At 41.0% G+C, this 16,180-nt stretch overlaps 1 protein-coding gene across 1 annotated transcript in view; it reads right to left on the bottom strand.

The window, feature by feature from the left end:
• The window catches only part of lrp1bb (low density lipoprotein receptor-related protein 1Bb), a gene marked incomplete at its 5' end in the record, with an annotated part of 183,744 nt that overhangs the window by 18,942 nt on the left and 148,622 nt on the right, over positions 1-16,180 (bottom strand). The window contains 13 exons of the mRNA XM_083682704.1: positions 593-725; positions 1,584-1,690; positions 2,916-3,032; positions 6,535-6,654; positions 7,663-7,782; positions 8,244-8,360; positions 8,762-8,855; positions 9,262-9,410; positions 9,959-10,147; positions 10,357-10,556; positions 10,835-11,016; positions 13,099-13,221; positions 16,004-16,089. Coding sequence (XP_083538830.1) covers positions 593-725; positions 1,584-1,690; positions 2,916-3,032; positions 6,535-6,654; positions 7,663-7,782; positions 8,244-8,360; positions 8,762-8,855; positions 9,262-9,410; positions 9,959-10,147; positions 10,357-10,556; positions 10,835-11,016; positions 13,099-13,221; positions 16,004-16,089 — 1,737 coding nt within the window. The remainder of the gene's footprint in view (positions 1-592; positions 726-1,583; positions 1,691-2,915; positions 3,033-6,534; positions 6,655-7,662; positions 7,783-8,243; positions 8,361-8,761; positions 8,856-9,261; positions 9,411-9,958; positions 10,148-10,356; positions 10,557-10,834; positions 11,017-13,098; positions 13,222-16,003; positions 16,090-16,180) is intronic.

Raw genomic sequence — 16,180 nt, forward strand, 5'->3', positions numbered from 1 at the left:
GTGCTGGGCACAGAATATATATTGTAGCTCTAAAAATGATGTCTTGCCTCAGGCTAAAGCATGCTGTGTGCTGCCTGCTGCTGAATGAAGTGCCTTAGTGGTCTCACACCCACCCACCAAATCATCACCATCGGAGCTCTGGCTGAGGTCACAATAACTGCTGTAGCTGCTCCTCACAAGAATACAAGGTATTTTCTTATAGACTATGGAATGGGATTCAATATCAACCTAGCTTCTTTACACTGCAGTGCACCTTCTCTAAGGGAAAACTCACCCCCTACTCCAGAAATTCCCCATCCTTACACACTCCCCATTAAATACAAACTACATTTTAAAAACTCTTTAAATTCATCCAGGTTTTAACAAGAGATACTGCAAGGCTTCTGTGAGTGTTTCTCACAGGCTCTGAAGTGACTCTCAGCTTGTTAACAACCACTTCAATTTTATACTAAAAAAGTTTTGGGGGAAAGTTTCCTTCAAAGAACAGTACATACTGTCCAGTAACAGTTTCTTTTTTTACAGGATTACATAATGCATCCATGAACTAGATGAGACCTCCATGTTGTCATAAAGCAAGAGGGCCCTCATGTACCGGTTCCCTGACAGTTTCTCTCGTCCTCTCCCATCTTGCAGTCCTCTTGACCATCACAGAGCCACTTGAGTGAGATGCAGAGGTTGTTGAGACACTGAAACTGGTCCTCAGCACAGCGCACCTCACAGTCTTTCTGCAGACATACAGCACAGGGGAAGAGGCTCAGATTTACAATGAGCTCATATTCAATGTAAACAGGAGATGCTCCCATTGTCTCACAGAGTTTCTATGTTACTCTGCTAAGGTGAGGATGGCAGAGAATTGCTGGACGTTTACACCAAATTAAGCATAATTGCTTTATTAGCCAGATCTACAGGAGAGAAGGTGGAGATGCATTGGGTCTAAGATCGCTGTTTATAAGAAAAAACATGCTGTGTTGACAACTGTTTACTCAAGAGAATAAATATACAGTACTCTTTCTCTGTTTTGACCCAGAAAGCTGTCATTCAGACCACACACAATAACGGGTTGGTAGGGGTTGTCTTACTGCAAATAGAGGGGATTAAACATGCAATTGCTGTTGCGGTTTGTTAACAGAGCAATAAATTACAGAGAGGAATAAATGGGTAATTCCAGGCATTTCTCTTTAAATTAGGTACAATAGACATATGAATATTTTCTACTGATTAGGTCATTTTTCATGAATAGTTCACCCACCCACAAACAACTCCCACGCAAGGCTGGTAAATGCAATACTTAAGTTAGCTTATACTTACTACACATTTAAATGATAGTGAAAGCTTAATGTGAATGTCCAGTACAGTCATCCTTATATGCATTAGTTAAGATACAAATGGGGACATTTTAAAATTAGAATATGAAGATGCATACATTATTGCAACTGTAATGCAATATAATCGTTTAGCAACATGGCATTTGCAACTCACTGAATACATATTTTTATTACATCTTAAATATGCACATGCAACCATGATTTCCAGAAAAAAAAACTGTCAGTTCACACAGTAAACACTTTTTTATGATCACTGACCTCATCTGAATTATCAATGCAGTCGTAGTCTCCATCGCAGCGGAATCGAGCAGATATGCAGTCCCCGTTTGCGCACGCAAAGTCCTTGTGATTGCAGGTCACCGGTTCTGAGTCAAGGAGAGAACAAGGACATAACTAACTTTTAAATCACCATGAAAAAGCAACCCTGCTCTTGGCAAACACATACAGTATGGGCCTAACAAGTGGTGTCATAGGAGAGCAGATAGACCTCTCTAGGGGGCAACCACCTGTCTGTCCAGCATTGCATGATAATTCCCATGGCAATATAAACAATTTGTTGGCTATTCAGAAACATTTGTTTGAGTATGAAACTGGCACGGCTATTCAAGATGTTAATACATGCAAAGCTATTCTCACAACTGAGCGGACAGCATACTCCTGAGCCCAAAATCTGGCAACCACCACTCTGCACATTTAGGCCTGTCCTTGTCCCTGAGGACAACATTAGATGATATTTAAACAGCTGCATCAAACCCAGTACAAGGGGTCCTACTCTTGTTATCATGGGCTGTTAACGAACTCAAGGAGTGTATGTGCTGTTATGAGCTGTGCTTCAAAGAAGGCTCCCAGCAGGCACTGCAGGATAATCTGATTTGCAGCCTCTCCCCTGTCTGCTAGCACACCTGCTTAATTCTTTACCATCCAACACTTGACTGGCCTTTATTTGCATTTTATGTGACATTAATAGGTATGGGGGAATAAGCACCTAATAAATCAAATGAATTATGCATACTCAGCACGAACTCATACATACATAGATACAGCACTGTACACACACACACACACACACACACACACACACACACACACACACACACACACACACACACACACACACACACACACACACACACACACACACACACACACACGGTATGGATTGGCTTGGCTGGCTTAACAATGCCCTTTCATGGGTAAATAAAACTTTCTTCCAGTAGTGATGAATATCTAAATGAAAATGTGAGTTTGAAAAATTACAGAGGAGATATGGTATCAAAGTTCAGAATTTCTGGGCTGTGGCTTTCTTTAAGATACAAACTGGAGGGGAGAAACGTGGTCAGAGGATACAGTATAGCCTGGTTTGAAACAGGGCTCTGCTGAGCTGCCGTACTTTGATAGTGGGGAACTCTTAGAAAGTTTAGCAGAGGAATGGTATACAAACACAAAGACCAAGGGGGAAAAAATAAAGTTAGATCTTCAAACGGATCCAAATACTAACTGCCTAAGTGCATGAAGAACATCAAGTACATATATATATACACACACGTTTCCACACAGCGATGAGGAGAACTAAAGGAGGAGAGTACTCACTGCAGTTCTGCTCGTCTGAGTTGTCTCCACAGTCGTTCTGGCTGTCACACCTCCAGTGGTCTGGGATGCAGTTGTTATTCTCACAGCGGAATTCATGAGGTCCGCAGGTCTTTTCATCTTTTTTCATCAGGAACAAACAAACACACAGATGAAAATGGCTTCAAAGAGCATGAATATTAATGGCGAGCTATCATATTTCTATGTGTAATCATCATTTCCTCAGGGTTTCCCAGAGCAAGTCTGACACCCAGTTAAAACATACTCTTACTCTAGAGGCTAACACAACGTAAGATGAAATACCTGACTGAACTGCCAATTGCTTAGATCCTCAACAGTGAAAAGAGAATATGTGAAAAGAACTTTGCAATATTAAACATTTTCACTTCCAACAGTATTTGAAAGAAATTCCTATAAGAATGATTATGTCTTTCAAAGATCATTTGTTGACACAGCTCAATGCTATAGTCTACTCTAGATAAAACAAGAGACAATGCATTTGGGAAATGTAAAGAATTGTACAAAGAAGGAATGAAAGAATAACTCATTGTATAACTGCATGCACAGAGGTTAATTAGATCTGAAATACCGGCCAATCATAAGAAAAGCTTGCCGGTAAATTCCATTTACTGTTTGAGAGAGAGAGAGCAAACAGCTCTGTCACTTAACTTGTATTCATTATGTGTTGTGCAGTAACTCTGCTTTATCACATGGTTATTACTAACAAATTATTCAAATTATTCACCCTTCTTGTTGCTGAGCATTTCATTAATTGATGTCAGAATAACACATAAGTTATATTTTCACTAAATCAGAGACACATCAAAACACCATTTTCTTTTCTTTTTTTTAGGTCTAAAAGACCATTCATCTAAATTCCACCAAATGGTTTCGGAAGTCACAGTAAGATCTCCTTTTTCAAGACATATATGAGTTAAGTTGTCAGGGATAATGCCCGAACTAAAACTGTAATCAGTTAGAAGGAGATGCATCAAAAGACCTCTGTGACAGGTCTAGCAACATTCTGTTGCAGCATGACAGCTGCAGGAGCGAGTGAAGGAAGGAGGGAAGGAGCGATGGAGGAATGGAGGAACTCATTAGGAGCTTGTCTCCCACAAGATCTAACAGGAGTGACACAGCACAAGACAACATGTGACACAACTATATCTTAGCTCATTATACCTTCAGCATTACAACCAACAGTCACTTCAATGATGTAATAGGTAGTAGGTAATAATAAATAGGTAATAATAAAAAAGTAAAAGTAAAATAAGATACATTCACAACAATCCCCCATGTTTTCAATGTTTGCCTACTAGATGTCACAGTACAAGTACAGGTATACAGGAACTAAATTCCCCTGTTCAATGTTGGCAGGACCTTTGAATCTATTTTAGCACCCGCTTTTCAATTATGTTGCCTGCTGTAAGTCCAACATCAATAGGCTACATGTGAAGAAAAATTAATAACGTTTGATATTTGGAATCAGTTTGTATTAGGTTGAAGTAAAAAGAGATACTGTATATTTGATCAGAAGCACAGATACAAATGACATGTAAATCAATAGGGAGAGGGCCTAAGAGGAGTGACATGCATTATAAAAACAATGATAGTTGTGTACAGTTGTGTAATGTTGTGTAATGATAGTTAGCCTTTTCAGATGTCATTCAAACACTAATTTCATTGACGCCTCCCACCCTCTTCACTTTTCCCAACCACAGATCTCAATAATAACACCACCAGGACCGCACGCACGCACGCACGCACGCACGCACGCACGCACGCACGCGCGCACACAGTAACAACTCCATTCTATTCAGTTTTCTCAATCGAACCGCTGCAGGTAATGTTATTTTCTCTCAAATTGACCAAGCTATCGATTCAATTTGCCTCAGCAAAATAACAGACAGACAAGCTTGCTATGACAGCTGCTGAAGATCTATAATGGCCTTCAACAGTAAATTGTAAGCAACCATTTCACCTAAAATATGAACTAGACGTGCATGAGACGGTAAGCACTGGGATCCACACAGCTAAAGGGAACTGCTGATGAAAGGAATATTTGATGATAAAAGAGCTTTATACCTCACTGGGACAAGCCCTGAGAATAAAACATTGACTTTATAATCCGTTCCTATCCTCACTTTATCTTATTAAATGATTGCTTCTTTGTTGGTACCGATGAGATTGTGTTTGTGTGCAATTTCCCCCTTTAACTTGCAAATATTCAGGGAATGCTAATAATATAACCAACTTTAAACTACACACTTACACTCACTTAACACTTTATTAGGAACACTATACTAATACTGGGTAGGGCCTCCTTTTGCTCTCAACACAGCCTCAAGTCTTTGTGGCATTGATTCCACAAGATGTTGGAAACATTCCTTTGAGATTCGGGTCCATGATGACATGATTGCATCACGCAATTCCTGCAGGTGCACTTTTAAGCTGTGAATCTCCCATTCTACCACATCCGGTGACTGGGAAGGCCACTGAACACATTGTCATGTTCATGAAACCATTTTGAGACGACTTTTGCTTTGTGACATGGTGCATTATCATGCTGGAAGTACCCATTATAAGATGGGTAAATTGTGGCCATGAAGGGATGCACATGGTCAGCAACAATACTCAAATAGGATGTGGCATTCAAGCGATGATTGATTGATATTAACAGACCCAAAATGTGCCGAGAAAACATTCCCTACACTATTACACCACCTCCACCATGAGAAGGTGTACAGGTGTTAATAAAGTTAATAAAGTGCTAGGTGAGTGTATATACACCTAGGAATCTGTAGCTTGTAGCCTTTTGGACAGCAAGAGTTGGAATTCAGCAAACAACTAATACTTTGAGAGACAATGTAACTGATCTCGAGCTGTTCAATATCCTCAAAGAGAACAAGAGCCACTCAGTTAGCCAGTGGGTTGAGACAAAGTGAAAGAACAAAACCCTTGAAAGATCTACAATACGCATGCTATTCTGCACAAAAGGTAAAAGGCAATTCATGTCGGGCCTTGTTCTCCCTTTTCTTTGTGAACTGAGCTAAAATCTATTTTGTGTTATATTCTGTGCAGTTACACTCATCCAAGTGGAAGTGCAACTTCAGGAGTACAACAAAGCATTTCAGTGACTCACTTGCAGTGATGTTTCTCAAAACAAAGGATATGCAAGTTCACTTTATAGTTCGAGCTTTAGCTTTATAGGTAATGCAGTAAACTTACAATTGGGTTTAGGGACTTTTGCGAGAGGTTGAGGGAGGCTCAATTCAAAATGGTAGTTTCACTTATAAAGGAAACTGGGTTACAAAATATTATGAGAAGAAACTCAAAACTTATTTCTGGGTGTCAAAGTTCAAGAAGACTTGGACACAGCGGAGCAAGAGTGAAACACAATGTTTGCTCTGTTTGTGTCAGCGGTGCTGACATGTACTGTATATCAAATGCAGTACTGATAACTACGAGTGGATGTCCTTTATGGCTGCTTCAACTCAATCAGGGCAAGAGATGAGAATGAACCCATGTGTAAAATTAATTCATTTCCTAATCAGAATTTAATTTCAGGCCCTAAAACAAGAAGACTGATTTGATTTATGAATAAGCAGTCTCTCCCACTCACCGCAATTAGCCTCATCTGACCCGTCGGCACAGTCTGGGTCCTCATCGCAGACCCACAGCTTGGAGATGCAGTGCATGGAGGCCTTGCACTGAAACTGGTCTGGGGAACAGGTGCTCTCAGCTATGGGCAGGGGTCCAGTGTAAACAGGGCCAAGGAGAGAGAGGACAGAGGCATATGGAGGTGTGTGAGAGCGACCAGCACGGTGTTGTGTGGGGGTTAACACAAACAAATCCTTGATGTGTAGAATTAACACGGCAGTGGTAGTCTATACCATGTGAAATAACTGTAATCTACCAAAAAAGGAATGGGGGTAAAAAACATCCTGTTCAATTAGCCTCAGAAATTGATTTGCAGTCAGGCTACTAAAAAAAGAAATGGCACAACCTCCACATACTGCAGTCTATTGACATCAACGTCTGGTTACTGGCAAGCTGATCTGCAGAATGGCAACACTGCACACCAAAAGTAGCAGCCATGGTTTTCTTTTCTGTACCTTGACTGTTCATTCTTACATTATCATTTGATTGGCAAGGTGCGCTCTACAAGATATGTTAATGTACTTTTACAAATCTATTCCGACTAGAAGTGGAAATAACAGTAACTCATATACTATGAGTTGGGTGAGGTAATTATGTCTCACCTTAATTAAGGCTTATAGGGTCTTGCAATCACACAAAAGACAAGTGTAGCACATCTTAGACATTTGTCAGTGCTGTAATGGGCTGATCGCAAGAGTTACATCATGGGATTGAAATACATCTCTCGTTCTCATCTACTCTAATTCAATGTTAGCTAATCCTCTCTCACAGAAACGAGCTATAACCAGGCTTGCCTTCAGAATACCTAATCACCAACTCCATATCATTTAAGGTACCATAGAGGCTGTCTGGACTTAACAGTAAATTCAAGTCAAAAAAGGACCTTTGAAATGATTCATCTCAACCTGTCAGATCCCACCTTTAAACTTCACATAATCAATCTCAGGCTTTGTTGAAAAAAGCGGGATCAAAAGGGGAATAAAAAAGGGATCAAAAGGGGAATAATCCCATAGACTTCCCAGACCAGTGAAAAAGTAATCCTAAAGATTCCTAAAACAATCCATCAAAAAGTAATCCACAATATTCTTACGACAGTCTGTCTCATCCTCTCCATCCCCGCAGTCATCCTGTCCATTACAGCGCAGGTTCAGAGGGATGCACTTCTGCTTCCTGGTGCACTTAAACTGCCCCGACAAACAGATGTACGTCTCTGAAAGCGAGAATGGAAGAGGGGAGATGGAACCAACGGAGCATCCCTTTTGGTCACAGAAAACATATAAAGGGAAAAAGGTTTTGGATCTACTCAAGGTAGAGTGAAACACTAATTTATGTAATGCCAGAGGCTACTAGCACAGTCATGAACGCGTAGAAATGCATATAGAAGGATATCCATAAAATGTAGTTGTGACCCAATTTAAAACTAATTAATGTGTTTGTGTCGCTGTAAGCATTTCTGAAAACTGTTAGGCTGCAAGAAAACAGTTTTTTATATTTCCTCTGTAATGCATCTTCATAGAGACAAATTACAGTCTGTTCAATTTCAATGCCTTAATTCAAATGGAGAATTGTGAAATGGTGAAAGAGCCACTGAACAGAAAGTGAAAAGTTGCTCTATAGTAGATCAGTCGTCGGATCTTATCTTATTACAGTGATAAGCACAATCATCCTCACCACAGTTGGCCTCGTCTGAGTTGTCTCCACAGTCGTTCTCCCCATCGCAGATGAAGGGGGGGAGAGCACAAAGGCCTGTGCCACATTGGAAACGCCCAGGCTGACATTTGAATTCCGCTGCATGGGAGAAATTACATTTAATCAGTAGAAGTGAATAATACTGAACTTTATATGTGCTCATATTATATTAGGATAAGTTATGCATTTGTAAGCTTAAAGAGATGGATTCATTTAAAGCACAACCGCAAAGTTAATTAAAGCCAAAAAAGTACAACTGCATAGTTCAAGCCACTTCATGAATGTTTTCCAGATATGAAATGAAATCATAAAATATCAATGAACAGCTCAGCAACCAAACAATACAACCTGCAATGAAGACAGACACTTCCAGTGTTCCATTGATGCTTTCAAGGATTTAAACTATGTTAGATTTGAAAATCTCCAGGAGCTCAGTGGGACTTGCCACTTGCACCTCAAGCCTTACTCCGAGAACTGTACTGAGAGGATACGGTACTCACGGCAATCTGCAGGCTCGTCAGATCCATCCCCACAGTCATCCACCGTGTCACACTTCCACCAAAACGGAATACACTCATCTGTCCCACAGCGGAACTACACACCAAATGAACAAGATGAAATTCAATGCAACACAAAAACTGGATTCAAAACTTTCCATTCAAGTTTTCAAAGCGGGAAAAAAACAACTATATGCTACTATTTTCATGGAAGTTGAGCTACAGGAGCATGGCAGGAGAGAAGAGAGAAAGAGAGAGAGAGAGAGAGAGAGAGAGAGACACAGAGCAATAAACAAAGAGAAAAAAACATGAAACAACTGTTCTGCCTTAGGGAAAATTCAGAATAGAATAACAAACTGCAACAGAGTTACAACATCTACAAGTGCAGAGGGGAGAGAGAGAGGGGGCAGAGAGAGAGAGAGAGAGAGAGAGAGAGAGAGAGAGAGAGAGAGAGAGAGAGAGAGAGAGAGAGAATGAGGAAAGAAGAAGGAATATGGGCTGACCTGACTTGCAGTGCAGTTGGAGAGGCAAGTCTTATTGTCAGCGGCCAGGTAGAAATTAGTTGGACAAGCACACTTGTGTTCCCCACCGGGGGAAAGGAGACACAAGTGGCTGCATCCTCCATTGGCTACCTGACACTGGTGCTTGGGCACTGTAGGGAACAATATAAACATGACATTAAGCAGAGCACTAGCACTTGTTAAAGGTACAATATGTAGCTTTTTCCGCTTGAAAATGTCTGAATCATTATTCATGATGAATTGGCAGTCTGTGACAGTGCGTGCACCTACCAAGACCCTGCCCTTTCTGGGCATCTACCACTTGCTGTGGGCATGTACAGTAACCTGTGACTTGCGTACGTGTGGCTCATTGGTTACCTACTGAACTGCCTGGGAACCGCAAGCTTTTCTCATTGCTGGAAGCCGAACTAAGCAACCAAAGCCTTAATGTGCAAATGAGGTTGTGGTCGCGTAACGAAGAACTAAAAACTTGAACTTTTGAGTTAGAAGTAGTTTGCATTGAGCAAAGGGAGGGAGAGAGGGGGAGACACTATTCTGAATTGTCATTGCAATTCATTGCAGTGAAAAGACGGCGCAATCCTGAATATTGTGTCTTCAATATCATAAAGAAGATATGCTCTATATCAATGACTTGGTGGGCAAGTGAGGACACTGCTGGGTAGGCAGCCAGGTGAGTTACCTTCAGGCTGCCGTAGAGAGTGGTAAACCTTGATGGATTTGATAGCTTGCCAGGAGTTAAGAAGCTCTATCCCCTGTGCTCCAGTCGTCTTATGTGCCCGGCGGAGTGATTTGGACTTCCCATCGGTCCAATAGACAAAGTCCTCAAACATGGTCAATCCCATCACCCCATGGATGTGGTCATAGGACACTGGAGAGGGACACAAGGCAATACAATTGACCAATCATTAGCACACACACGCACACGCACACGCACGCACACACACACACACACACACACACACACACACACACACACACACACACACACACACACACACATATGTAGAACATATGATTTGGAATCACGATCTGCAGTGAGGGTAGCCCTGCCTGAGACTTCTAAGCCCCACATCTCACCTTTGTGTCTCTGGGAGCCATCCATGTTGGCAAACAGAATGTGGTTGTCATCTGCCCAGTAGAGCCTCTTGTTGGTGTAATCAATAGTGAGAGCAGTGGGGCTGTAGATCTCTGTGTCAATGATAACAACCTGGCCTCGCCCGTCCATGCCAATACGCCCAATGTTAGCGGCTTCACAACAGTCTACCCAGAACACATACCTACAGAGAAAAATAAATTAGAATTCGCAAACAAGCTGTTGCTAACGCAACCTCATCAAAATGATGGGTAAACATTAGGGAGATGAAAATCAATGACAGAAGAGACAGTTTGATGTTGGTCTTACGGCCGTCATCTGATGCAATGTACAGTCAAATCAATATGAGAAATCAAAGCAAACTTCACTCTGTAACATCAATTTATTCATGGATTGGATATAAACATGATGGTATCGATAGAGATTGTCATTAGAGGATAACGTGTCTGGTACTGTCCATACCCAGTCTGAGGGTCAAGGGCCAGGTCAGTAGGGTTCCTGAGGCCAGTGCTGATCAGGACTGTAGGGTAAAGGCCATTGGCTTTGGACACCTCCAGGGTCTTCCTCTCTACGTCACACCAGTACAGGTTCTTCCCTATCCAGTCCACTGCCAGGGCACTGGGGACGGCTGTCCGATGAACTATCTGATGAAGGAAGGAGAGGAATAAACAGCTAGCAGGGAGAGTAAAACAACAACAACATCAAATGATTAATGCCTGTAACGGGTGAAGGATTGAGTAGAAAGTGAGAAGGGCCATCTTAATGATGGTTCAATTATTTAGGAACTACTCTCAATCAATGTCCCTGAGTTCAGGCAGCTTTTGAATTAGCAAAACCAGTTGTTTGGAATAAACAATAATTGTGCCAGCTGGCAGATGAAACCGGTGCCTTGAAAATACTTTTTCAAACCCACAACACCCATGCAATCTGCTATTAAGGGACATGATGTGCTTTGAGGCCTTCTCTATCATCATTTGCAAGAGATATATAGCCTTGCCAAATAGACTAGGCCGTCCCCTAAGCAGTAATTTAGACTAAACTGAGCTTCAAACAGTCTCCAAAATGTCACAGATTGAGGAGTGTTTTCCATTACAACTGTCCCCCCGGAGAAAAAAAGGAGAGTAGTTAATATTCAACACGTGAAATAGAGCCTCCGGTATTTTGCTAGCCTTTTCTTGCATTGATTTGAAAAAATGCTTCATGTGGAAATGAAGGTTAACTTGTGAGAAATGTCAGCATTTTAATATTGTTCATCAAAACATAAACATCTGATGAACCAACAAAATATATCAAAAATATTTTATCCGCCCTATCACTGCAAAACCTTCAACCTTAAAGTGTGTGTGTGTGTTCATATGTTCACGGTTTTAAAGCACAAGATGAAATGACAGTGTCTCTGAAAGTGGCTTCAATGGCACAACAATGAAATAACCACAACTGTCACTATTCACACACTGCTGTCAATACAATGGGCATACAATTATAATCATCATCAACATAAAAGCTCTAGACATTTCCAAAATGTATGATGTTCTTTGTCTTTTATTTCATTTATGTGGGCACTGCCTTAGGCTTTGAGCTGCACGGTGACTGCAATCCACCAATCCTGGCTCTGATGGTCTAGATATGTTTTTTCATCTTGCGTTTACATTAACATGGCTTCAGTTTAGACAGTGTCAGCTTCCATATTGTAGGAACTCATGCTGGTGGCTTGCTGAGGGCTGTTATTTGGAAGGTCAAAAATTAAAAACAATTAGAATAAATAGTATTAACGGTACAATTATACTCATCTGATTAATTATTCATAATGATTCTCAATCAGTACAACAAGATATAACAAGAAATACAGTACTGTGTTAACATTGCCCAGCACATGTGTAAAAAGTACATTTTTGGATGGTTAATAATATGGTATCGTCATATGTGAAATTACCTTTCCAGACATAAATAAACAGTATAATACTGTACACATATGCTTAGGCTTAGGCTGTGCCACTACCTTGGTGTAAATGAACAAATTTAAAATCCACTCAGGGATCATATTGAGGGATTAAACCAATAGCACTTAGTTCTGAGTTCCCATAATTAACCCCAATGTGGAAACCCCAGATCTACCTCAAACTGTTTTAGCTCATGCTGTGTGGTAGCAGTGGCTCATAAAGGGACTGTGGGTGTAATTGAGCTGAATGAGCCTTTTGCCCCCCACACACTAATGTTAATGAGCTAGAGGATGGGGTAGCCCAGCAGGTGCACTTGTGACGTCTGCGTGTTCTGGGCTCCAATCCCATGACCCAAATGGACCTCCATGATGAAGCCAGAGAAAGCTATTACATTATGGAACTGTAACTGCTTTCAGTTACTGCTTTCAGTTACTATTGCTGTCATTGTTCCCATTAATAGGCATTCATTTGCAATGCTGCCGCACTGTTGCCGCTAAACAATAAAAGTCCATCATGAAGTCTATAAAAGGGATAATAGGATTCCATCGATTATACGACCAATGAGAATCTCAACCTCAATGGCATTTGAAGAGACCAGTTCATTTGTATTGGCTGTTAAAGGTCGAACATCTCAGTTGTGTTGCAGTGCAAGACGTTCCTCCTCTCCATTGGAGAAGAAAGCAAGTGGAAGAATGGTAAGACTGTGAGAATTGGTACTGTGCTCTCTGGAGTAAGGTGGCATAAGGTAGCATATGGCGGGGCAAGGACATGTAGACCCACTGGTACCTTGAGGTCACTCCCATTGAGACGCATTCTGTTGATTCTGCGTCCACTGGGTCTGGTTGAGTCGATCCAGTAGATGAATTCCTTCCTGTAGTCAAAATCTACATGGATGATGTTGTTGAGGCCCTGTGGAAGCAAGAGAAAGAAAAATAAAAGTTAAATGGTGCAAAATGCCACATCAAAGCTCCATTTCACCCATTAAACTGCTTAGCGATTGACATTTTTTTGTGGCATCATTCAGAAGGTAAGCATTCAAACACTCAAACACACTCAGCAATGGAGAATGTGAATACAATGCTACAGTATGTGAATATGGAAAGTGGTCAATCATTGCCTTTGTAATGTAGGAGATGTACATAATTGGAGGCATCTGGTGTGAGGTTCTGAATCTAGGTGCGTCGTCAAGGATGTACAGTAACAACTGTAACCCCCAAATAAATACCGTAAGCTTATATCTCCTGTGATATTCACTAACAATACTGACTTTGGACGCTTCCCCATGAGATAAGATGCCTCCAGCTATGTCTGAAACCCAGTCAAAAGCTGAGTGGAGCACTATCAAAGCAGAAGAGTGAGGCACATCCCTTCCTGTCATGCTCAGAGGACCCCCCTGTCAGTCAGATAAAACCTCTCCCTAAACAAGCGCACCTCCCCTGCTGTTGCAGCCACGGGTGTTAGGATAAGGTGTCAGGAAATATGACAGGTGATACCAGACATCTTCATCAGATCATCAACACCCTCAAAGACAAGCGCCAAAGTGTCCTGAGGGAACTCTCCCTCCATCTCAGTACAGCTCCTAAGACCAGACCAGCTCATCACAGCAGCTTCACACACGCCTAAGAACTACACGTTATACAAAGAGGGTGTGGAAGACTGCTCCAAGGGACACATTACTGCCAAAAAATGGCGACAGGTGAGATGATGATGATGTGAGATAATGATGATGACTAAAGTGTGGTGTGATGACGTTAAAGATAAATGTATGATGAAATGGGTTACTTAATGCAGTAGCAATACATAATGCATGCAGATTGGATAAGATTTACATCAAGGCAGAACAGTATGCTGGACATAATACTGGTGTGTATTATGTAATGGTAATGGTGATGCAGTGATATGAGGTCAGTGGAATACGAGCCAGATACTAATGGGCCCACTTAGTAAAGCCCATATGTAGATTCCCACTTGAGTTCCCATTAAAGCTAACATGGTGATTAAAGTGAATGGTGGCTGGTGAGACCACTCAATAGAATAGTCATGGTGAGATCGTTCTAAATGGGACCCTATAGGATTCCTGAGGGTTGAATTCCATCTCACATGGTGTGATTCACATACTGTAATGAACCCAGATTCAAGTGGCTAATATGACAGCAGTGATGAAGTGTAATAATGACTGAAATAGCCTCTCCATTGGGACCTCTGTAGGACTATTTCCCTTTACCAATCAAATTGGTTAAAGTCGATGGGAGGTTGACAACCTTGAATGAGATAAGGCAGACATAAGGGTTCTCCCCAAAGAATGTAAGTGGCACTGCAAATTAAGCTACATATTTAGTAATGATAGAGTAACTATCTTTGATCGCCAATTACATAGTTGTTAAAAACAAAAGCAAAAGTGAAATTATGATGTTGCTCAGTAACTTCAGCGTTTTAGCAGTATTTTTTTTTCACATTTTGACACGAATAGACAAGTTGGGTTTTGAAAATGCAATCCAGCGCCACACTGTTCAAAAATCCTGGGAAGAACCCTGAGACATGATATGTAGAGCTCCCTACAGCATGTGGGAAACAGTGGTTCTAATACAACAGCTCAACTCTCAACTCCTAATACAGTGTCAAGTTAATGTGAATCACTGAGCTCATACTGAAATCCTGTACTAAGAACCCCCATTATCTCCAGGAAATAGCAATAGGTGACTGACTCTCAGAGAGACTTGTGGGAGCCAGTAAAAATCTGCAAGCTCCCCAAAAGCCTGGTCAGACCCCTTTGCATCTCTCGGATTTGAGGACAGAAAATGCTGATATTAGCTGAATTTGGCAGTGGCTAGATAAACAAACCCAAAGAGTGGATTGAACCCTGTCCTAGTCCATAGACCTCTGGCAAGGTAAGGAAACAAATATGTGATTTTGTACTTTGGGTGAACTATCCCTTTCCTGTTCCTACTTTTATCAAATGTAAAAATCTCAATCCTGAATTTTACTCATGGTGTCTCCCTTTGTGGAAGCCGGGCAAATATTGTATGTCACCTGGATCTCTTTCAATCATATTTACACAAATAACCTATGATATATACGCGATACAGTGGCTGTATCAATTAAATAATGATTAATGAAAGCTTTCAGCACTTAAAGACACTAAATAGAATTCATTTCACTGATTTACATAATGACTCCCATTGCAGGCTGCCCACTTAATAGCTGAAATTAGGGTGTTTTCAAAGGGCTAGGACTGTAGGCCTTGTTATCACTGACACGTCACCACACATCTTAATTGTTACTCCATTAAGGTTTCACTGTGCTGGCAGTTCCATTTCATGACCCTGTCTGACTCATTAGAGATATTTAGCAGCACACACTCTCTCAGTGGACGGTTCACATTGTCAATGTTTTTTTACGGCCTGACTCCCAGACGAATGAGAGACAGAGAGAGAAACAAGACAACTCAGAAAAGACATGAGATGAAACGCCAGAGGAAAGGCAATTTGACTGACAAAGATATGCCTAAAGGACACAATTAGAAAACACATAATGGATTTTCTGGTCTTCTGGTTTCTGTTATTTTTAGAGATTTGCTTATCTTTCCAGAACAGAATGACCAAACATATTGTATATACATCTTTTGGCATCTTAAAAAAACAAAAACAATATCATACACACATTGTATAAGGGTGTTGTTACTTCTTCTTACCTGTTTCAAAATGGTGTAATTTGATCCATCTACACTAAGCTTCCTGATTTCATGATGATCTGCCAGTATGAGAAATGGTTCTTCCACTGAAGGGAAAGAAGACAACATGAGACATTTCTAAAAAGACATATAGTAATAAGGTAATCATCACATGTACACGTGAACATATCATTGGAG

Source organism: Argentina silus, assembly GCF_951799395.1.
Source record: "Argentina silus genome assembly, chromosome: 12".
Taxonomy (NCBI): Eukaryota; Metazoa; Chordata; class Actinopteri; order Argentiniformes; family Argentinidae; genus Argentina; species Argentina silus.